Here is a 25,155-nt window from a genome sequence, read left to right as displayed (position 1 = left end):
CAGACTGCCATCAGAAAAGTGTGAATGGTATTAGATAACTGTAAACAAAGAAAAAGATTCAAATGTATACACCAGTACTTAGCAGCACTTCCCAAACATTTCCTATCTCAATTGAAAAAAAACAAACATGTTAATCGATAGTGTTCCTATAATCAAAAATAAAAATACTAGGTGAAAAAGCTATGGCAAAAACAATGGTTTTTATACCGAGAATACTAAGAAGAGGTTTATATACTTACCCTTTTATGTTGGTAAATGAGTAAGTAATTTCATTGCTTAAAATTAGCTGGACGTAGTTCTTGGCTATTATAGTAAATCAATAAAAAAATGTTTACATATTTTTACAATATCAATTCTCCAGATATATGTTTAGTTGATAAGTATTTCCTCACAAAACTGGGATCTCTTTTTAGACCCCTCAAAACGTCCAAATGATAGAGATAAATTAATTGTATTGTTATGAGAAATACTACAATTTTGATCTATTAATCTGAGATTACTGTTCACACCTAAGCAGAATATAGAAAGATAAACAATGACATGTTTTAACATGGGGCTGACCCACTAAAGGAGCTATAAGTTTTTATACTACAATAAAAATGACAAGCAACTCTACAATTATTTTAGGAAAGGGTTGAAGTGGATGGTTGAGATTCCTTTGTTTGTACCTTCTTTTATGGTGCCTGTGTGTGCTGTTATGTTGTATTGCCATGATTAGTCTTGTTGTCTTGCTCTACTGGGATCAACTATAATACACTAGAAGTCTAGAGTCATAAATAAATCAATGAAAATTGGGCCACTACAAAACCTAGTAATTAGGACATGGAATTAAACTCTGATAAAATTGGGGGAAAATCAGATATAGCTGATCGCAGAAAATCTCGGTGTAAACTCCTACAGTACGGTACAGGCTTACAAGCAATTGATGGACTTCCATAGACTTATTGTAACGATCGGTGTCAGCACACAGAGAGAATCTGATTATTGGTGATCTGCAGAATCACCGATAATCTAAGTATAACTAACCTCTGGACACCTATATAGTTTGAGTGTTTGGTGCAACAGTAATGACTTTGAGTAAGACCACCCGAGGAGCAGGTGGTCATTGGCAGTATGGGCGATACTGCCTTCTGAGAAGTGCAAAAACCTTCCAGCAGCCTGAGACCTCCCAAGGGGTGGAGTCCCAGGCTGAAAGTAGGAAGAACTTGTGAGTGAGTGACACCTGAAGGTGGATGTCACTAGCAGGTCTGGAGACTATCTCTTAAGGAGAGAGATAGCTCTCAAGGTCGGGCAAGCCAGGTCGGCAACACACGGACAGACAAGGTACAGAGACAGAAGGCTAATTCGGTATCCAAAGGCAGGCAGGGTTGGCAACAGATAAACAGATGTGCGGAGGTACCAAATCAGAAAGCAGAGGGATAGTCAGCAAAGCAATAGGTCATAAAAGATATCAAACAATGCCTAGTCTTGGGTGTGAGGTCCATGGTCTCTACACCCTGGAACTAGTCTGGAGTATAATATGATGGTACACAGTATCCCTAGTCTTGGGTGTGAGGTCCGTGGTCTCGACACCCTGGAACTAGTCTGAAGTATAACAGAATGATACCACAAAGTCCCTAATCTTGGGTGTGAGGTCCGTGGTTTCGACACCCTGGAACTAGTCTGAAGTATAACACAATGATAAACAGAGTCCCTGATCTTGGGTGTGAGGTCCGTGGTCTCAACACCCTGGAACTAGTCTGAAGCATAACACAATGATAAACAGAAGTAATCTGGCTCAGTGTGAATTCCCAGGTCCTCCTGGTTCTAACACACTGTAGGATCTGACTAAGGTCTGAGTTCTTCCACGTAAGTGTTCGCAACGGCAGACAACTTGAGACTGACCAGCAATAGGTATATATAGAGCGGCGCTCTCTGGCGCCACTCACCGCTGATCAACCAATGGCCACTAGTTCTGGGATCAGCTGACTAACCTGGTCAGCTGATCCCTCCTCGTTTGGCATAAAGGTTCTGCCTCTCCGCACGCGCGTATGCCTCAGTCTGTGTGCACTAACAGGTCCAGCCACCTCAGACGCACGCTGCTGCATGCAAACCGCTGGACGCCGAATCAGCCGCCTTGCCGCCAGTCTGCGCGGCGGCTTCTCCGCAATCTCTTACACTTACGAACTTAACTAAAATAATTAAACTATTTAAATAAAATATACCCCAACAGGGGCGTAACTACAAGGAAGCAGCATCTGCAACTGCAGGGGGTCCCAGAGCTGTAAGGAGGTCCCAACTACTACTTTACTGTCTCCACTAAAAGGAGTCCATCTGCCAGATCAGGTGCTTTTGTGGCTTCACGTGTTATGAGTGTGAAGATTATGAAGTCCACACTTATTTTATGCCCCTTGTAAGATGGGCCCCCATGCTGTGTGGGTCACCAAGGAGAGGCAAGGGAAAATGTGTGAGCATTTGGGGGCCCCATAAAAGTTTGCTGGGGACCCCATGATTTGTAGTCATGCCCATGTGTCCCAATGCCTATGACATAGCCAAGTGCCTCATTTATATCATCCCTACATATGCCCATGGAAACACTGCTTGGGAAAATGCATTCTAATATGCTAGGTCAGAAAACCTTTTCATCTTAAACAACTTAACATCATTACCAGAAGTTGAGTAATATGCATATCTGATTAGTTGGGAATAGTTCTAAAACATACACTTTTCAAGATAAAATGAAAAAAAGTATGACAACCTGCAATAGACTGAGCTTCATAGTGTGTTGGAAAAAGAGAGATTTAATGTGCATATGCTAAAAATGTAATGAGGCCCAGAAACTCTGAGTCAAGAATATGATACAAGGAGCTATATTCACTAAAGATCAGTGACATTGCCATGTGCAGGGAGCACAGGGAAATTTAACCATTACCTAGGTAACATGAGCATTGCTAGTGAAAGTGTAGCATGCATGTATTACTCTAACAATGCTTCTATTGTGTTGGTAACATGAGTCATACAAATCAAATCAAAGATAGCTTTATTGGCAGGACTAAGCTTTAATACAGGCATTGCCAAAGTGAGGGGGGGGGGGGGCATGGGCTGGGGTAGGAGTACAGTAGGTTAGCACACTAAATGCACAATATATAGTCAGTGTAAGGAACAGTAAAATAGCCATATACTACATGGCAACTTTACTGATCTGTTCAAATATGTCTCAGCGGCTTTGATTTTTCAATAATAGACCATGCCTTTTCCTCCAAATGTGTTGTTTAGTGTACAAAAACAAGAACTGAGTGCAATGTGGATACTCTTTTTGAATTGTTAACTTAACCACTTCAGCCTTCAGTTGTTTTTCACCTTATGCATCCAAGCAATTTTCACCTCCCATTCATTCTCCGTTAATGTTATCACTACTTATCACAATGAATTGATCTATATCTATATATTAGGGTTTCTTTGGGTGGTACATTTTGCTAAGAATTATTTTTTTCTAAATGCATTTTTTTAAACTGTCATTTTTTATTGAATTTTTCAACATAATGTTCATTTCAAGATAAACTCAAAAGAAGCAATATTTTAGTCCTACTCATATACAGCATTATTGAAGTATTCAAGGAAAGAACAGTGGGCATAAAATAATATGAATAACATGTAAGCCTAGTTCTTACTCAAAGGAGCGTTTGTTGGTGTAATATAAACCTATTGGCTTATGAACACAAAAAAAAAAAAAAACAATAACAATGTGTCTGACGGTCAACCAGCATGCTAACAGGAATATTAAGAAAAGAATGGAAAACATTAATTATTTCTCAGTCTTTGGCCCTTATAGCTTTAAAATAATACATGCTACCATAATTAATACCCACATATTTTATTTGCCCATTTGTCCTGGTTATTACATCATTTAAATTATGTCCCTATCACAATGTATGGCACCAATATTTTAGATGGAAATAAAGGTGCATTTTTTCAGTGTTGTGTCCATTACTATTTACAAGCTTAACATTTTAAAAAAATAATAGTAATATACCCTCTTGACATGCATATTAAAAAAGTTCAGACCCTTAGGTAACTATTTATGTTTTGTTTTGTTTTTAATTGTAATTTTATTTGTGTATTTTTGGGAGTGTGGGAGGTATACAGTTAATTTTAAATGTTATTTATTGTGCATGTTTAAAAATATATATATATATGTAGATGCAGTATTACAATGTGGCCACAAAATGGCCTCACAAGTAAAGGGAGTACATGAAACTTTTTTTTTAGAAAGATTGCGGCTTCTCATAGATGCTGTTGGTCTTTCTAACTGGGGTTTAGGGCAATTTACATTTTAACAAATACCTTCATTCCCTGGGAATATTCATTTACCAGTTTCTTTAATAGCAGAAGAGTATTGTTCCTTGTTAGCCATCAGTTAAAGCAGCAAGCTTTGCACTAGGATGATATTATTTATTTGCTATCTTAAAAGAAAAATAGTAAGCTTTTGGCCAATATTCCAATACACCTTCTTCAGACTTTATTCCTATAGACTGTTAGAATGTTAAAAACAAGGATATTGGAACAGTTACAAATCTTCTATAGGGAACTACAGAGAATCCTAACTGACAACAAAGAGCAGAAATATCAGAGACTTAGAAATAAAGATGCACAAGCCGCAGAGTAAAAACTCACAGGTGTAATACACATTTTTCTCTTATCAAGCTACAAAAGTTGAAAAGGAAGTACTTTTTAAAGTCCTGTCATTCTACTCTGAGAAACCAATAGACAAGATTACACTCCGAGGTAATATGACACATTTCTTCAGAAGACTGAGACTCAAGGAATACTTTCATTTTAAGGAGGCCTGCAATAAACAGGAAGTCTGAGGAAATGAAAAAAAAAATCAACTTACCTGGAGCTTCCTCCAGCCCCTTACAGCTGTTCTGTGCCCTCGCTGCAGCTACAGTGGCTCCCGGTCCCCTCTGGTGAAGATTGCCAGGTTGGCATCTACCGCACTTGACGAGAGCCGCTTGGTGTCGCACTGACATAATCTGGAGTGTTCTGCACAGACACAGTAGTTTGCACCTGCGCAGAACACTCTAGACAATGTAACCATGACCGCGAGCGGCTCTCACGCAGGCACAGTGGATGCTGACCTGGCAAGGTCAGCATCTACACCGGAGGGGACCGGGAGCCACCAAAGCTGCGGCGAGGGCACAGGATGGCTGCTAGGGGCTGGAGGATGCCCCAGGTAAGTTGATTTTTTTTTTACATTTCCTCGGATGTTACTTAAGGAGGTATGCAATACAACACAAGCCATCTAGAACTCACACACACTAGATCTAAAATAAATACAAAAATACCCCAAGGTAAAAGAAAGACACTGGCTCAGAACATGCCATTACAAGAGAGAAAGGGCCATTAAATCCCTGAAGGAGAATGAAAACATGGAAGCAATCTAAACCAGCAGATACAGAGGGAGCCATAGTCTGCTCATCTCATTCATCTTTCTTCTCGATCTTCCTCTGCTGTTCCTCTCTTTCAAGCTCTTCACTGGCTACCAGTTCAAACTCTACATCCTAAGAGGATCCATTTCAAACTCTACATCCTAACCTACAAAGCTCTCCACAATCTCTCTCCCCTGTACATCTCCTCACTAGTTTCCAGATAACAACCCAATAGCAATCTCAGATCTGCACATGACCTACTTTTGTCCTCCTCTAGAATTACCTCCTCAATTCACGTATACAAGATTTTGCACGTGCTTCACCATATCCCCTGGAATGCCTTTCCACAACACATCCATTACTCTCCAACCCTTTATGTCATTAAACGCCCCATCAAAACTCACTTTTTTCGACAAACATACACTCTACCTTAGGCAATTTTCCCTTTGACCTTAACCGTTAATTTACAGTGCCACTGTACCACCAACACTACATGCTGAAGCCAGCCTAGCATGTACCATTTATGCTCAATCCATTTATGCTCAAAAATACAATTCCGCGGAAAGCGGTGACCATCCCTACTAGAGAGAGAGAGAGAGAGAGAGAGAGAGAGATAGAGAGAGAGAGAGAGATGAATCTACCTGGCTATCTGGGGTTCTCTTTGGACACCTGTTTAACACAAAAGGCAAGGCCATGCCTGGCTACAAATCCTTAAGCAGTTGCTGGATGGTGTAATGGTTAAGGGCTCTGCCTCTGACACAGGAGACCAGGGTTCGAATCTCGGCTCTGTCTGTTCAGTAAGCCAGCACCTATTCAGTAGGAGACCTTAGGCAAGTCTTCCTAACACTGCTACTGCCTATAGAGCGTGCCCTAGTGGCTGCAGCTCTGGTGCTTTGAGTCTGCCAGGAGAAAAGAGTGATTGTGAGGAAACGCAGAAAAGCCACCGCAAGTACTCAGAGTGAGGTGGCTGTTTCCGCGTCCAACTTGGCGGCACAACGCGGAGAAACCGCCACATGCCGCATCGGCAGAGCGGTGGAGTCCGCGTTGGATGCGGCAGATTGCGCGCATGACAATGTTAATGACAGTGTGGTTGGACGCGGGGAGGCCGTCGCTTGCTTGGAGAGCAGCGCGGCGGTTCCCGCGCCCGAGTCAGCAGATACATTGCAAAACATGTCTGGTGTGGCTGGGACTGATAGTCCACACAGGTTCAGAAGGACGCGCGCGCTGAGAGGCAGAGCTTATATGACAGCCAGAGGAGAGTCAGCTGACCAAGCTGGTCAGCTGACATTTTCACCAGTTCTCATTGGTCCAGCACTTAGGGGTGGTGCTGGAGAGCACTGTGGTATATATACTGGGTGCTGGTCATTTCTCTGGCGTCTGGCGTTGCGATCACTACGTGGTAGCACTCAGACCTTGTCAGTATCTGTGTTCTAGACCAGTTTCCAAAGGTGTTGATGATCACGGAGCTCACACCTTAGCTTAGGAATATTGTATTGTACTATTTGTTATGACCTTCTGCCTGCCTCACCATTCCTCTGATCTCTGACTCTGTACCTTGCTATTCTGATATCCTGTTGCCAAACTCTGCCTGTCCATTGGATTCCGTATCTGTCTCCTGAATCTGTACCTTATCTGTCTTTGTGTTAACGACCTGGCTTGCCCGACCTCGAGAACTGGCCTTACTGTTAGAGGCAGTTCCCAGACCTGTTAGTGACACCCTCATTGGTGTCACTCACACTCTGTCCTTCCTACTCTCAGCCTAGCTCCTCCCCCGGGAGAGTCTGGGCTAACGGAAGGAACGTACTTCTGTGCAGTATCTTGTACTGTCTAGCACCCTCTATAGCGTGCTCTCCTCAAAGTATTTCTGTTGCCCCAAACACTCTCATCCTTCAGGTGTCCAGAGGTTAGAAGATATATCTGATTATCGGTGATACTGCAGATCATCAATAATCGGGTATATTCTGCATTTTCGGTGATACTGCAGATCACCGGTAATCAGACCCTCTCTGTGTTACACCGATGGTTATAGTGATATAAATGTTATTTGTCTTGTCTAATTTTTCTTTTGGATTGAGCATAAATGGTACATGCTAGGCTAGCTTGTTAGTTACCTACCATACACTGAGACCTGGGTTCAATTGCCAGCCATGGTATGTAAGCTGGCTTTTGAAATACTGGAATTCCCTGGCAGATGAGACGCTCCTCCCTCCGGTAGGAGGGAATAGGTAGAAGGGTAGAAGGGAGGTGGGAGGATGAGACTAATTAAACTCTCCCTAGCAGAGTGTGTGTAGCCGCTGTCCCTTAACTAATTAGTATAGGTAGACGAGTGAGTCAAATGGCTCAAGGACCTTGCCTTTTATAGGGGGGGTGGGGCTCCAGCAGAGAGTGCAGTCTGATTGGCAACAATGTGCCTGCTGACTGTGATGTAGAGGGTCAAAGTTCTGCTCAATAGAGCATTATGGGGCAAATCGAACTTCCGGGAAAGTTCGCCTTTGGCAGGCGACCGCGAACCACCGAAGTTCACCGGGAACCGTTCGCCGGCGAACCGTTCGGGACATTTCTACCCCACAGTAGTTACACCAAGCATACAGAAGATTCCCTGTGTCATTTATTTTAATTTCTAGTATGGTCCTTTAAACATTCAAAAGTCACTGTATACTATATACGTCAGTGCCCACACTTGCTCTGACGGACTTATGTTATTGTAATGCCTTTATAGGGGTAGCCTGGTCAGGTGTTGTAAATAACAGATGTTAAAGCCTTTTTTTTTACATGCCCCCCAACTGTCATATCCCATTGAAAGCTCACGCCGCCTAACCACTATTCCTCCGGCGATGATACTAGAGAAAGGTCCCCGCACTCTCCCTGCAGGGCAGGCATTCGGGGAGGCAGCTCCCAGCACAACGCGGACACTGCTGTGTAATGACATGCTAGAGCCGCTCTTCCTGTCCACTGAATTGTCGGTTCTCTGGCTGCTTGCAATGCTTCATATGAATCATTGCTGGGTCTCTGCCTGCTTGCAATGATTCATTGCAAGCAGGCAGAGACCCGGCAATGATTTATATGAATCATTGCAAGCAGACAGAGAACCGGCAATGTTTCATACGAATCATTGCAAGCAGGCAGAGAACCGACAATGATTCATATGATATCATACTGTGAGAGCAGCAGAAGATATCCATAGAAAGTATTACAAGTGTTGAAGTCTGCACTGTATTAAATTGTCCAGTGCCCTACTTGTATTTTCATTTTATTTGAAATGGCATCATGTTTTTGTTGTCAAGTTGCTAAAAAAAGATTGTTATGCAAAGTTACTTTAAAAAGACAAAGGGGCCAGTGGCTACCCAGTCTCCTCTCCCCTCATTGGTCAGCTACAACAAAACAAAATGTGCTGATAAGAGTGTATTTACATTAAAAATATAATTTCCCATACATAATCTGTATGGTTGGTATAACCTAGGACATAGTCAATACAGATCATTTTAGATTTTTTTGATTTTTTTTTTAATGTATTTTATTGATGAGTTGTTTTGTGAGCAACTAACAAGTTTTTTTTTCTTATTACATTTACTTTTGCATACATAATTACACTTACAGAAGGCAATAAAGTTAAGCTACTTTCCCTGCAGTTTTCTTTGCTGCTGTAATATTAAAGTTACATATCACATAAGCACTTGAATACGGCTAGAATAAATTACTTCCTACTGCAATGCCAAAATTGAAAGGGTTGTGCTTGTGACATTTTGAATATGTAACTAAGTTGGTTTACATAGAAAAGCATAATAGCTGTTCTTAAAACCTTGCAGATTAAACATACTGGAAAGACCCATTGAACATGCATTACATAGCAATTGCACTAACATTATGATTTCTTTTAAAGTGTTCTCATCAGCAAAAAATGTTTTAAAGCTGTTGCATTGTTGCACAGTCCTGTTTTAAAGCAGGTTTAACTTAAAAGCGGAATTCAACATTTTGAGATTTACATTTTTTTTAAATATTAAAATCATGAAAAGATTTTAACTGCAGAGGATTTTGTGGCTTGCTGTACTGGTTTTGGCAAAGTATTATGTAAACTACTTAAAGAGATTATAACAAAATTTCAGCCTTATTTCTTCTATCCTATGAGTTCCTATACCTGTTCTAATGTGGTCTGGATTACTGCAGCCTTTTCTAAGTTTCACTGTCTCAGATATATATATATATATATATATATATATATATATATATATATATATATGTATATATATACATATATATATATACACACACACATCACTTCCTGGCTGGTGCCATGTTTTTTGTTTGTAAACACTGCCTAAAACTGGCAATTAAAAGCCAGGATCACAGCAGGGAGCAGCGGAAATGGCAAAGAGGGACCCAGGAGAACACAGTGACTCTATTAGTATAATTTTTTATTGTACAAATCGGACAGTACAGATTCTCTTTAATGCCTGGCTGGTGTTTTATCTATCTATCTATCTATCTATCTATCTATCTATCTATCTATCTATCTATCTATCTATCAATCACCAGTATAATGTAAACACGTAATCAAATCGGAAAATTGCTGCTTATGGATTACTTTAAGTGTATGGTAGCTACGTAGAAGGAAGTATATATAGTTCATTTTATTGTGATGATGAGAAGGGTAGGCTCTGGATATACCACAATTGTATCCTTTAACAAGTTACCGTATGTAATATGCATGGTTAGTAGCATTCAAAAATGTTTTTTTCTGAGATAGTAGATCTTTGCAATGCATCCTTTTTTCTTTTTCAATGCCTCAAAACTCAATTCATACTATTAACTTGACTTCGTATGCACGTTATAATGCATGCATATTACATCCCAAATAGTGTGTACATTGCTTGAATATATAATATGTTAATAGATATTCTATATTGCTAATTGTTATATTGTTAGCCTGAGGTTGCCAGTCACTGTATTTTTGGGTTGCTGCTGATAGAGATGTCGCGAACCTCCGATTTTCTGTTCGCGAATACTGTTCGCGAACTTTCGCGGAAGGTTCGGTTCGCGTGAACTTTCGGGAACCGCAATAGACTTCAATGGGGAGGCGAACTTCAAAATTTAAAAACATTTCTGCTGACTGGAAAAATGATAGAAAAGATGTTTCATGGGGTCTAATATCTGAAGGAAGACATGGTTGAGTAAAATACACATCAAAAGTCCCAGAAAAAAATCTGGATTTAATACAAAGCAGTGTTTTAAGGTCAGAAATCTCATTGAATTCAATTGCAGGCCTACACTGCTTTATGACATCAGGAATCCCTCTCTCACTTCCTCCACCCTCCCTCCCTCCTCTCTCCGGAAGGAGGGTCTCATCTTCCAGGGTATGTAAGCTGGCTTTTGATATAGTACAATTCCGTGGATTAAGCAAGCTAATTTTTCTCTTGGATTGATCATAATGGTACATGCTAGGCTGGCTTCAGCATGTAGTGTGGTTGGTGGTATAGTGGTTAAATGAGTTACCTACCGCACACTGAGACCTGGGTTCAACTCCCAGCCCAGCCTGGGTTCAATTCCCAGCCACGGAATGTAAGCTGGCTTTTGAAATACTACAATTCCCTGGATGATGAGACCCTCCTCCCTCCGGGAGGAGGGAGTGAGGAAGTGAGGGAGGAGCAAGTGAGGGAGTGAGGGAGGAGGGAGTGAGGAAGTGAGGGAGGAGGAAATGAGGGAGTGAGGGAGGAGGGAGTGAGGAGTGAGGGAGGGGGGAGTGAGGGAGGGGAGAGTGAGGGAGGAGGGAGTGAGGGAGTGAGGGAGGAGGGAGTGAGGGAGGAGGGAGTGAGGGAGTGAGGGAGGAGGGAGTGAGGGAGGAGGGAGTGAGGAGTGAGGGAGGGGGGAGTGAGGGAGGGGAGAGTGAGGGAGGAGGGAGTGAGGGAGGAGGGAGTGAGGGAGCGAGGGAGTGAGGGAGGAGGGAGTGAGGGAGGAGGGAGTGAGGGAGTGAGGGAGGAGGGAGTGAGGGAGGAGGGAGTGAGGGAGTGAGGGAGTGAGGGCATGAGGGAGTGAGGGCGTGAGGGAGGAGGGAGGGAGGGAGTGAGGGAGTGAGGGAGGAGGGAGTGAGGGAGTGAGGGAGTGAGGGAGGAGGGAGGAGGGAGGGAGTGAGGGAGGAGGGAGGAAGTTAGGGAGTATAAGGAATAACAATCCGCTAGGAACAAACTTACAAGATCCTAACTAAACTCTCCCTAGCAGAGTCTGTCAGCAGCTGTCCCTTAACTAATTACTGGAGGCAGACGAGTGAGGAAAACGACTGCAGAACCTTGCCTTTTATAAGGGGGGGTGGGACTCCAAGAGTGAGTGCAGTCTGATTGGTGACAATGTGCCTGCTGACTGTGATGCAGAGGGTCAAAGTTCTGCTCAATAGAGCATTATGGGGCGAATCGAACTTCCGCAAAAGTTCGCCTTCGCCGGCGAACTCGAACCACCTAAAGTTCGCCTCTAACCGTTTGCTGGCAAGCGTTCGGGACATCTCTAGCTGCTGATGGCTATTATTTGCAATGTCACTTCATATATAATACACCACTTAAACACCCTTTATTTATTTATGTGTCTAAAACTCCTCATTTCACAAAGCCACAGATTGTCTCAGCTGTTTACAGGGTTCCTACAAAGAAGAAAAAAAACGGTATAATGTTAAAGGGATCCTGAAGTGAGTGGAACATGGATGCTGCCATCTCCAGTCTGTCATAAATAATGCCAGAAGGGATGCTTATTCAGCTTTTGCAGAATTGAAATTTCCGCATTTCTGATAGACACAAGAAAGATTTTTGGGTCAGCACCCATCCAATGTAGGGAGAAACGTGTGCCCAAGCTTATGGCATTCCACACCACTGGAGCCGTTGATTCAGTAAATCCACATGGAGCAGGCACCAACGATGAAAATAGTTATCTCTTTATTGATCACATCAATTAAAATCAGCAGTGATATAACAATGACAGACCGCTGTTTCGAGCCATGGGGCTCTTTATCAAGTCGTCAAAACTGCAATTTTTTTTTGACAACTTGATAAAGAGCCCCATGGCTTGAAACAGCGGTCTGTCGTTGTTATATCACTGCTGATTTTAATCGATGTGATCAATAAAGAGATAACTATTTTCATCGTTGGTGCCTGCTCCATGTGGATTTACCGCATTTCTGATTGGAACTCGGAAATCAGAACTCGGAAATCGGGAAACAAAACTCGGAAATTGGATTTCTGCAGTAATACTGCAATACCGCAACTCAGTATTTGAGCCCAATCACAGAATTTGGAAGTATTTGGCCAATCAGAGAATGCAAAAAGGGACAAAAAAAACTACTACTCACAAATCAGAACTTGGAAATTGGCATTACCAACCATCCCTAAATGCTAGTTGCCTGACTTCACTGGCTGCATGCTTGTTGCAGGTGTGTTACTCAAAACAACTAAAACCAAAAATCTCAACATAGCATCCAGGTAACTGCCATTACTTATAAGTGAATGAAGACGGCAGCCTTTGTATCCCTCTCACTTTATGTTCTCATTAACTGGTTGCCAACTGCGTCACACCGATTGGAGTGAGCATGGCTGCAGACCCAGGACCGCCTGACACAGACTGGCGCAGCAAAGTTCTGGGGCTTCATTTTGCAGGAGATCGCACGCATGCTGCGCGCACATCTCCTGCTTGGTAGGTGGAGCGGAGCCGCTTGGAGACTGTTAGACGGCAAAACTGCCATCTAATTAGCATGTACAGCTCTGCGATCTAAGGCAGCACTGTACTGGGGACAGCCATGTGACACAACTGTCCCCTCTGTTGCTGCGGAAGTGATCCGCTGTCATAGGGTGAAGCCTATGACAGCAGATCATGCTGATTGGCTGGCGGGGTAGGTAGGGAGAAATCAGGGTAAAAAAAACAAAAAACATAAATTTGTTAATAAAATAATAACAAATATTTATGTAAAAAAAAACAACATTGGGGGAGTGATCAGACCCCACCAACAGAGAGCTCTGTTGGTGGGGAGAAAAGGGGGGGGAGGGATAACTTGTGTGCTGAGTTGTGCGGCCCTGCAGCAAGCCCTTAAAGCTGCCTGTGGTTGTGAAGTGGTTATTGCTAAGTACACATAATACAATTTACTGGCAGATCTACCTGCCAGATCGATTATTTCTAACATGTCCAATCTCATTTTCGATCGATTTTCCGACTGATCTTCCATAGAAGTGAACAGAAAATTAGTCGGAAAATCGATTGGAAATCAGATCGGACATGTTGGAAATAATTGACCTAGCTAGTAAATCTGCCAAAAAATTGTATTGTGTGTACCTAGCATAAGGCCTAACCGACCAGTGCAGTTGCACTGCTTTGCTTTGATAATGCAATATGTCTGTGCACTCTGTTTTTTGTTTTTTGTAGGCATTTCCTGTATGCATTATGGATGTTAATGAGATGCTCTTTTGGCTGAAAAAGATCTAATTTATTATCAGAATTTTTAGTGACTGCCCTAGAAAGCTCTTGCTAGAATATATTAGTTCTATACATATATAGGTAGACTTGGGTGTCTATGTTCTTATCAATGCTCAGCAATTAATCAAGATATATTCTGAAACTGCCCTATCTATAAATACATATGCAGACAATTTCAGTCCTACTTGGATTCTGATTAACTCTTTGCAGAGAGCATGCATATGGAATAATACATGGATTTACATATCCCACGATATACAGATGTAAAAACCTAGTTAATCCAATATTCAGTGCTAATTAGTAGTGGGTTGTGTGAACAATAGATTGTGTGAAAATGAATTCTGGCAATTCTCAGATTAATTCTTAAAATTAGTAGTTATTGGAAGAATAAAAATGTTATTGTATTATTAATAGAAGGACTAAAGTAAGTGGCTAAATAGTAATTAGATTAGAAGTGTAAAAATAATATACACTAGCAAATGTCCCCCTACCACATATCTGTCAGCCGACGACTTTGCATCATACTTTACAAGCAAGATTGATGCAATACGTAATATCTTCAACACACAATCATTTTTACCAGCTCAACCGTCACCTATAAATTCCTTCTGTCCGCCTGCACCCTTGGTCACCACTAACTGCCTTCCCCCCGCTCCACAAGACCACTCTCCCACTCTAACATCTTTCACCACACTAACTGAACAGTGTCTTTCCTCACTAATCTCCAAAGCACCTCACTACCTGTGCCCTGGATGCCATTCCCTCTCATCTAATCCCTCAGCGTTCCTCCTCCTTTAATCCCGCTCTAACAACTCTATTCAACCTGTCTATCTCCACTGGTACTTTTCCTTCCTTATTCAAACAAGCTATCATCACACCACTAATCAAAAAACCCTCTCTTGATCCAACTTCTCTATCCAACTACCGTCCTGTCTCGCTCCTCCCCTTTGCTTCTAAACTGCTGGAATGTCACATCCATTCAGAATTGTCTGCCTTTCTCTCTACCAACTCCTTACTTAACCCCTTTCAATCTGGATTCTGCACACACCATTCCACTGAAACTGTCCTCACGAAAGTTGCTAATGACCTACTGGTAGCTAAATCCAAAGGCCAGTTCTCCATTCTAATACTCCTTGACCTTTCCTCTGCCTTTGACACGGTTGATCATGCTCTGCTTCTGCAGACACTCATCTTTAGGAATCAAGGGGCAAGCACATTCCTTGATCTCCTCTTATCTCTCTGGACGCTCTTACACTGTCTCCTTCTCTAACACCAATTCCTCCCTACACCCACTGTCTGTTGGTGTACCCCAAGGCTCTGTTCTTGGGCCACTTCTTTTCTCAATCTGCACTCGTGGTTTGGGACAACTAATTAACTCTTTTGGCTTCCAGTATCACCTCTATGCGGATGACACCCAAATCCATCTCTCAGCTCCTGACCTGTCCTCACTACTATCCAGAGTCCCCGACTGTCTACGTGCCATTTCGGCATTCATGTCCTCCTGCTTCCTCAAACTCAACATGACTAAAATGGAAATTGTGATTTTTCCACCACCGCTATCTACACCCCCACCAATTGCAACCATAACTGTAGACAACACCCCAATAACCTCAACCACTAAGGCCCGCTGCTTGGGGTTTTTACTTGACTCAGAGCTCTCCTTTAAACCTCACATTGCCTCATTAACCACCACCTGCTATTTCCAGCTCAAAAATATATTCCGTATCCATCCCTTCCTCACACAAGAGGCCACCAAAATGCTTGTTCATGCCTTAATCTTCTCTCGCCTAGACTACTGCAACACCCTGCTAGCACCTCTCCAATCCCTCCTAAATTCAGCGGCCCACCTCATTCACCTTTCCACATGCTTTTCCGATGCAGCCCCACTGTGCCGTTCTCTCCACTGGTTACCTATTACCCAGAGGATCCAGTTCAAACTCTTGACTGTAACATACAAAGCCCTCCACGAGTTGTCTCCTCCATACATCTCCTCACTAATCTCAAGATATTGCCCCTCCCGCAACCTTCGCTCCTCCCAAGAAATTCTCCTGGCCTCTAAGCTGATCACCTCCTCTCATGCTCGCATCCAGGACTTTACACGAGCATCATCCCATATCTTGAACTCTCTTCCACAGCCTGTACGTCATGCTCCAAACCTGGACATCTTCAAACACACTCTTAAAACACACCTTTTCAGACAAGCTTATAACATTCTATAGCCCTTATTTACTTATCTGTCACAATGTAACCAGAGGAAAAGGAAAACTGGCTCATCCATCCTCTACCTCCTTACCTAGTGTGTTCGCCACAACCCATTAGATTGTAAGCTCGCAAGGGCAGGGTCATCCTCCTAATGTTTACTGTTTTTGTAACAATATTTGTGCTGCTTGAAACTCTGCTGTACATTTGTTTGTTGTATCTATGTTCCCCTTGTCGTCTTATTGTGCTTTGTAAAGCGCTGCAGAACATGTTGGCGCTATATAAACAAAAAATAATACTAATAATAATAATGTATGCCTATTCGGCACAGTGTAAATTGGAGGATAGCGTACTGCATGGATATGTGTTTGGCCTTTGTGTACAACACATTCAGTTTAAACAGTGTATAGTGTTGAGGACATTGGTAAATGTACTACACGAATGCATGCAGCCTGTGAGCAAATGCAATGGTAAGTGTATAGTGTGTGGTTATACAATGAATAGGTAAGCATATAGCAGGTTGTACATCAGTGGATCTCGGAGCTTCCTGAATATATTGGAGCTACACAGGCCATATCTCACCCTAAAGGAAAGTCCTCATTCATAAACTTTGTTGTGTAGTAATTATGGCTTTTAAAAATTCATCGATTTTTCAGAATCATTTAGGGAAAGGATAACACTGACATCAGCTGGATAGAGCTTTCAACTCATTGCATAAATGAGAAATGAAAGTAAAAATAAAAAGAAGCAACTCAAGCAACTCAAGGAGGATTAAAGACACCAATATGTGATGATATTACTCCGCATGGTGAAGGAATTTTAATGTAAGCTCTAGACAAAAAAGATGACATACAAGCGTCAGGGATGGTCGTAGTCAGCCAACTTCGCTACGCTGGAACTACGCGTAGTTTTACGCAATTACGCTTCGCCAAACTACGACTTTGAAATAAAATATTCGTTTTGTATGCATTTCGTAGACTACGCATTGCAATACGCAATTACGCACAATGCAAAGCGTAGTTTATGCGGATGCTTATGCCCGTATGCAGAAAATTTTACGCATTCATTCCTTTTTTTTTTTTAATGCTTGTACTGGGAACTCTTCCATGCGTACATTACCCTTTCCAATGCGTAAATTTGTAAGCATACAATCGCACGCAGAAAAGTAGATGCAAGTAACGCATTCGTAGTTCACTACGCAATACACTTGTTAACTACGCATAGTGGGCGTAAGCTACGCGTAGCGGTACTTTACTACGCGTAAATTCGTAAGCGTAGTTTTGAAACTTCACCTACGAACTACAATGCGTAGATGCGAACTACGATGCGTAAATTCGCACTGACGTAGTTTCTTGCTCATACCTGACAACCGTGCTTATATAATGCCATTAGAGTAATCCACAGACGTTAATGTAGATGCCTCTAGCTTATAATACAACCAAAAGGAAAATGAATGAAATTAAATAGTGACGACTCCCCTAGATAAGTCAAATTGCATAATTTCGGTTGCATATATGTGTTTTTACACATATAATTACTACACCTCATAGTTTCAAAAAATACACCATCCATAAGAATAAATGGTGCGCACTGTACAAGGTGTACATACATTTGGCACTGACTACATTTAGCTTAATACATAAAGCTCACACACATGAAAAAAAATAAAAAATCAGGAATGGGATAAACAGAAAATGAACCTAAAACATGAGTAAGGAAGAAGCAATGTGCCCAAAGACGCCCAACGCAAATTTATAAATCAATCTCTCTCTCTTTTCAGAATACACTTATGAAATAATTTAGGGATTTCTCTGAAATGTATAATGGCTGCCTAGGTTTATGGCTAATGTTAAATAAATCATAGTTAATTCTGCATTCACACCACTGAGAAAAGAGAAGATAAAAAGGTGAGTTGCAACAAGGCTGTAATGCACTGGGAATGATAATGCTTCTGTCACCAGCGCAATGGAGCTGTTATTTCGCCTACACAATATCACATTTTCTTAGTTGTCAACGTCTATTTGCTGCCTTATTCCCAGCTATACACTTTTGAAAGCTGGTCTGCTCCACAATCGCTGGCACAAGTTTATCTTCAGCAGCAGCAGAGCTGTCTAGCGAACTAGAAGTGTTGAAGAGCCATAAGTCTTGGTTATATTTTCTCGCCTGTAGCTGAAATACAGAGCTGCAGCTGTCACCCTCATATTGCTTCCTTTTAGGGCTGCCTGAGCAGAATAATTAGTTTAAACCATGATAGAGGACACCTGTCCAGCAGAGAAGTTGGGGAGAAAAGGGAGATATCCCTCTTGAGAACTGCTGTCCAATAAAACATAACTGGCATGGACATTTTTTATTTTTCAGAACAAGGTCTTCAAATATTTGATGGCAACAAAATTGTTGCATTTTAGGTACAACACAGGTCAGAAAATAATACAGCCTATGGGAAACCATAGAGCGAGAGCATGTGCATAAGTGTATAGCCTGCGGGTCTACATCATGTAAAGAAGTGTACAGGGTATGTGTATGTGACTATGTGGACAGTGGTGCTCGGATAATTTCCGTGATCACGGAATTGCCGTAATTCTCGACCATTTTTTCACTATTCGACTGCCGAATCCGAAGCCGTGATCGATTTTCAATCATGGTATTCAACCACGAGGCAGCCGTGAATACAAATATTCAGGCTGTGATCATGCTGGTGATCACAGTAGAAAGCCATGATTAGTTAGATCATGATTGGGTGGAAATGATGTCCCTGGGCCAATCAGAGGCCCCCAAGCCAGGCCCTAGCAATCAATCATAGGAGGGGAGGCTATGCCCTCCCCTCCTGTATATAAAGTGGTGGCCATGATGAAAAGCTCCATCCTTGCTAGACTGTGGCACTGAGAGGATCATCTCCAGGCCATTTGTTACTAAAGCAAGTGTGTTTTGTCTTAAAAACATAGCGTTTTTAGTCCTAACATTACTCTTATACTATATTTGATACTTGTATTCAGCTAGCTAGCAGTGAGTGATTACTAAAGTTAGTTGTAGTCAGTGTAGTTGTCAGTGAGAGAGTGTACTGATTGCTGTGCTTAGTGCAGTGCAGGCAGGTTCACTGATTCTATCTACTACGGCTCTATTACTGACTGTATACTTGTATTTAGCTAGCCAGTGAATGATTAACTTAAGTTAGCTGTAGTCAGTGTAGTAGTCAGTGACAGTGTACTGATTTGCTGTGCTTAGTGCAGGCAGGTTCAACTTCACATTGATTCTACTGCTCTATTACTGTATACCTTTTAGCTAGCTAAGCCAGCCAGCCAGCCAGTGATCAGCTTCAGTTAGTTGCAGTTACTGCCACTGGTCAGTCACTAAGTTTTGCTAGTGACATTGTACTGTTCTATTAGTGCAGGCAGACCGCTGTCCACTCATTTTTGTGCTCTTTATTATTTTACTGTATCACTTATATACAGCTCATTAGCCAGTGATCAACTTCAGTTAGTTGCAGTCACTGCCAGTGTTCAGTCACTAAGTTTAGTCAGTGACTTTGTACTGTTATATTAGTGCAGGCAGACTGCTGTCCACTAATTTTTGTGCTCATTATTTTACTGTATTACTTGTATTCAGCTCATAGCCAGTGATCAACTTCATTTTTTTGTATTCACTGCCACTGTTCAGTCACTAAGAGTGAGGGTCATCACACTGGCTTATTATTCATGTTCCAACTCGCTGGAACTCAACTCTGGCAATGTTGGAGCAGCTGTGGCAGCACAGGACAGCTCTTACCAACTACATATGTCGTCAAGACAACCTGCAACTCCAAGTGATCATCACCGCAGCTCAGTGGACACAGATGCAGCAAGTGTGCCTGGTCCTGACTCCCTTCCTGCAGGGAACCAAGATAGTGAGCCGGGAGCGGGAATCCGTTTATGAGTGGGTGCCCTTGGTTTGCCTGCTGGACAGGGCAATGTCTGATCTAATGGAAGAGGGGGAGGCAGCCCCTGAGGCAACTGGATCAGGAGCAGGCAGCACAATCCCCTCACAGGAGGAGGACTTAGACATAGTGGAGAAGAAGGAATTGGAAGTCCCCCTAACCTGAATGCTGAGGCGTGCCGCTGCTGTTGTATGGGGGTGGAGGACTGAGGAGGATGACACTATGCAGGAAGAGGATGACGAGCATGTCCTCTGGGACAAAGATGTTGTTGCCAATGCCCACCTGTTACCCATGGCTGCGCACATGTTGTGCTGCCTTTGCAGGGACCACCGGGTGATGGGTGAAAGGGAGGACATCTGAATCACCTTGATGCTGAAGAGGAAGCTGGGGGAGTTTATGTCGCCATCCACCACCGAGCAATGCACAAGGGAGTTGCAGGAGGCCCTTGTGCACAGACTCCTGGAAGCATTCCCACAGCCTTCCACCCCCACTGTTGCTATTCTGCCATTTCAGCAACAGGTGCCTGCAGCCACCACCAGCAGCAGCAGCCGGCTCCCTGGAGACATGCTGATCCTAAGCAAGAGCCTGTATGCAGTACAATTGCCCTGAGCAGCGGTGCCAGACACAGCATCCTTCTCTAACCAGCACCAGCAGTGATTGACCAGCATGGTGTCTGATTACATGGGGTAGTTCAGCGGGCTTGACAATGACAGCCCCATGGACCCCATGGAGTACTGGGTCAAGAGACTGGACATCTGGAGGGAGCTTGTCCAGTACACCCTGTAAGTCCTGTCCTGCCCCCTTTTCAGTGTCCTCTCCGAGAGATGCTTCATTGTGGCCGGTGGCGTGGTCACCGAGAAGCGCTCTCGGCTGCCCAACACCTCTGTGGACAAACTCACCTTCCTGAAAATTAACCAGGCTTGAGTGGAAGGTGAGTTCCTGGCTCCTGCTGTCGGCCACAGGGGGACATAAAGTGCCTGCTGCAATTTTTTAACAATACCTGCCTTTCCAAAGCAAATTAGAACCTGCCTGGTACTCATAATTGGCCTGGTTTCGTTCATATTTTGCTGTGGTGACACCAGTGAGGTGCCATGGTCATTCTCTGCTGCTGTGCTGACTGCTTAGTCCTTCTCCTCCTGCTGCCGCTGATGTTCCTTGATTTAACTACTAAAGTCTACGTTCCCACTGCCAGGGTCCACAGATGCATACAAATTTTTGGGCAGCATTATCATGCTGTGGTACCACCAGTGAGGTGCCATGGTCGTTCTGTGCTGCAGTGCTGACTGTTGCTGCTTAGTCCTCCTCCTCCTGCTTCTGCTGATGTTTCTCAATTTAAATTCTGAAGTCTACCTTCCCACTACCAGGGTCCACGGATGCATACAATTTTTTGGGCAGCATTATCATGCTGTGGTACCACCAGTGAGGTGACATGGTCATTCTATGCTGCCACGCTAACCGCTTAGTCCTCCTCCTGCTGCCAAAGATGTTCTATTTGACTACTAAAGTCTGCGTTCCCACTGCCAGGGTCCATGGACAACTCTGCTACAATGTCATTGCTTTCGCTTCAAGAAAAAAAAAACTTTTACAAAAACCTCTCTGGGTGTTTTTGTGGAATCACCCACTCATCCTCCTCCAGTAGTACCATTAATGCCAAGTGCCATTGGGACTTGCCATCTCCTCTGCGATTGCTTAAAGCATATTTCCCTGTTTAAAACCAATTATTACCAATTAATAGCCCAATTTAAAGTGTTGATTTAACTTTAAAATCCATTTTCTCAAAAACGTAAAGTTCTTTTTGGAATTTTTTTTGTTTAAATTGTAGCCCCTTATCACCTTTATAATATAATTGTAGCATGCATGGGGGCTTTAATAATAGCTTAAAAGCTATTCCGTGATCATGGCCGTGGCTAGCCGTGATTGCCTCATTCACGGAAAAAATCTTAGTCGAAATTGTGAGTCCGCCTCAAATCTGGAAATTAATCATGCCAGATTTATCTCAAATCCGGATTTTTTTCAATCACAGCCGAATAAGTTGAATCCGTGATTAGGGGTACCCGAGCACCGCTGTATGTGGATCAAAACTCCTTTTGGAGCAGCAGGAATGAGATGGGCCAGTATGTGAGTGTTTGGGCACTTGGTGTGTTGGAGAAGGGTTGCACTGCTCTTGTGATGTCCACTGTAGGTTGTGGCCATATAACTCTTGGAGGAGAGATTATGCATGAAAGATCAGCAGGACTTGGAAATATTAATTGGTTTAACATACATCTACAGTAAAGACAACCTATGATTCTCTTCAAAAATGCTTATGTATGTGACAGTTTTATATGTGTTTCTTTTATCATCAATAACATTGGATAGTAGAAAAAACTTACCTCCATCCCAATTAGTGCTTTATCTGCCAATAGACATATCCAAGAATTTCCAAAACTGACAGTAAGCTCACTTTCATTTTTGCAGCACTAGCAATAGTACTCTGTCTGCCCTGTTAGCAGTTGATTATTCTATAAGACTGCCTTAAACATTCCTATGATATTTTGTAGCAGCTTTAATAAGTGACAAATGGTAATATATTGACTAGTAGAAAACATTTACATTCTTGTCTGTATATTCAAGTACTGTTGCTAAGGCTGCCAAGAAAAAAATAATATTTTCTAACACAATTGAAAATTGCAAAAATTACTTAATACTTGTCTATAGTTACAGCAATAAATTTGAAATTTCCAATACAAAATTAAAGGGTCACTTTAAAAATATACATGAGGCTCCAAAAAACTATTGGTTTTGGTACATAAAAAGAACTGGATGAAAATATCATGCATCAACATCTTTGGTTCCATGCTGCTGTAAAAGATGATTGAGTCCAACCAAGCTAATAATGGAAAAGCAGTTGAGATTGTAGCCATAACTGGGGCTGTTGCCATAAATCCAAGTTGGTGAAAAATGAATGTGCGCTATTTCTAACTACAGTAAAGCAATATTTTAAGTATCTGACAGTATTTGGTAGAAAGTAAATGACTGTTGCACATTTACCAAATTGCTGTAGAAACCTAGAATCCACAAAAATATTGTCTAATTTTAGGACAACTCTCTCTTTATTTAATACACGTGAAACTCAGTGTTGATTAATCATGCATTAATTCAAAAAGAGGTGTGAAATCTTGTTTCAAACATTTGAAATGGAGTAAGAAAATATTTTGTTTTCAAATGATGAGGAAATAAATATTCCTTAGTAGAAGAAAAGAAGAAAAAAAAAAGAAAAAAGAAAATTCTCCATAAGAAAAGAAAAAAAACTCTGAGTGAGTTGGAAAAAAAAATATCATGCACCACTTAGAGCTTGAATATGAAAAAAAATACCTTCATCTTCACCACGATCATTATTGGCAATATCATCTGCTTGTTTCTTTGTGTTGGCTCCTAAGGGTTATAGCAAGAAGAATAAAAAAGAAAAAAAAGATAATTCAAATACAATATTTTGTTTGACAAAAATGGCAAAAAATGTAGAAAAAGTCTGGAATACGAATGTAACATCATGTTACATTGTAGAAAAAGATTTAAACAAAAGATTAAAAAAAAATAGACTGAAGTGAAAATGTATTTTAATTCCCATGAAGAGAAGGTGAAATGATACTTGACGTAAGTTAGTTGCTTAAATTAAAAGTTCTATATGAAAAATATTCAAAAAAGAATCAAAAAGTGTCAAAGTTGCTGAAGAAAATATATAACGTGTTTAATTTAATGGACAATAGAATAGAAAAAATGTAATGATTCACTAGTGTAGATGATTGACGGCACACTCCATACGTTTCCAGGAAATATTAAGACATTCGCTATCTGCACAGTGATTGTTCAGTAGTAGTGATAAAAACAAAAATAGCACAAAAGAAAGCATAACTGTTTCATTATTACTCACAAAAATCTTAGAAATATCTTTTTACATTTTTATATTTTCTTTAATATTATAGTAAAAAAAAGTTTAAAAAGAATTGGTTACTATCAAAATAATACTTAGACATATTGCAATATGTCATTAATGCAACACAGTAAATGATGCTGGGTAGGTGGTTTAGGATAACAGCAACTAGGGCGGGTTCATACTCGGGAGCCTTTCAGCACTTTGCTGATCACCAACGATCAGCAAAGCATTGTGAGTAATGTATACCTATGGGATCATTCCTACTGCAGCGTTTGTAATTGCATGAAATGCAAACTCACTGCATGCAGCATTTTGGGTCTGATTGCATTATGATTCTTACAGGAATCCCAAATTGCATTAAAAAAAAGTTTTTTATGCCGCAAAATTGCGATCGTGATTGCAATGGCAATTTACGATCTGTGCTCCCAGTGTGAACTAGTCCTTATCCCTTCCCCAATGCTATTTTGACTGCAAGCATTTTGGTACTTTAAAAACTTCTTTACAGCATATTACATTTTCGGTGTGCTCCTCATGAAGGTACAAAGACCATTATTCACTTTTTTCCTAAGTTTACTCCTAGCCACCAGCAAACCACACTGCTAATAATTTTGACAATACTTTTCACCTACTTTTTGATATTTTTCAGTTGCAGAGTGCTGAAAAGTTATTTTGAATGGAGAAGGAAAATGATCTCATAGGAGAAAAAGTGAATTGAATAAGGGCCAAAGGCTCTAAGTGCCATTACATTCCTGAAACTAGAGATTGACTAGGGCCAGTCAGTGGCCACTAATGGGTAACAGTAAGTAACAATGGGTATGAGGCAGACATTCAGAGGCTCTGAAGGACCACATCTAATTTTAGAATTTAATAAACAAATCCAAATACAGTATCTATAATTCAACTAAAAGAGTAAGAAAAAAATAAAACATTGCCAAAATAGTAAAACATCAATTAAATGGTGTATAGATATACTGTATGCATTTTTGTGTCTATTGACATAAATAAAGTACTTTTTTAAAGACAGCAATCAAGGTGCAATGGTCCATGGAAATGGATATACTCATGTTTATCATAAATATTCCAGAAAATTGGGGAAACAGAAGAACATATTTAGTTAAGAACCTTTTTGAGGGAAAAATGAAAAAAAAAACCTTTGTTTTTGCTATATTTCCCACAAAACAATACAGGTCGAGATTAGTTTCTCAATTGCTGTAATTTAGGTATTTGCAAATTTCTAATAGCAGAAACCTCTACAAATGTCCTCTTGATTGCTTATGTGGCAT

General features: G+C 41.4%; 1 protein-coding gene across 3 annotated transcripts in view; it reads right to left on the bottom strand.

The window, feature by feature from the left end:
- The window catches only part of NLGN4X (neuroligin 4 X-linked), a 456,497-nt gene that overhangs the window by 122,817 nt on the left and 308,525 nt on the right, over positions 1-25,155 (bottom strand). Inside the window, exon 4 of one of the 3 annotated variants that reach the window (XM_068269915.1) lies at positions 23,314-23,373. The exons of 1 other annotated variant lie outside the window; for it this stretch is intronic. In XM_068269915.1, the coding sequence (XP_068126016.1) occupies positions 23,314-23,373 (60 nt within the window). Of the gene's footprint in view, positions 1-19,321; positions 19,371-23,313; positions 23,374-25,155 lie in introns of those variants that run through there. One more of the 3 variants, XM_068269914.1, reaches the window with a different exon arrangement.

The sequence above is a fragment of the Hyperolius riggenbachi genome, chromosome 2 (assembly GCF_040937935.1).
Source record: "Hyperolius riggenbachi isolate aHypRig1 chromosome 2, aHypRig1.pri, whole genome shotgun sequence".
NCBI classification, from domain to species: Eukaryota; Metazoa; Chordata; class Amphibia; order Anura; family Hyperoliidae; genus Hyperolius; species Hyperolius riggenbachi.
Note: the sequence above shows the minus strand (reverse complement) of the source record. Positions and strands in the feature narration are given on the sequence as shown.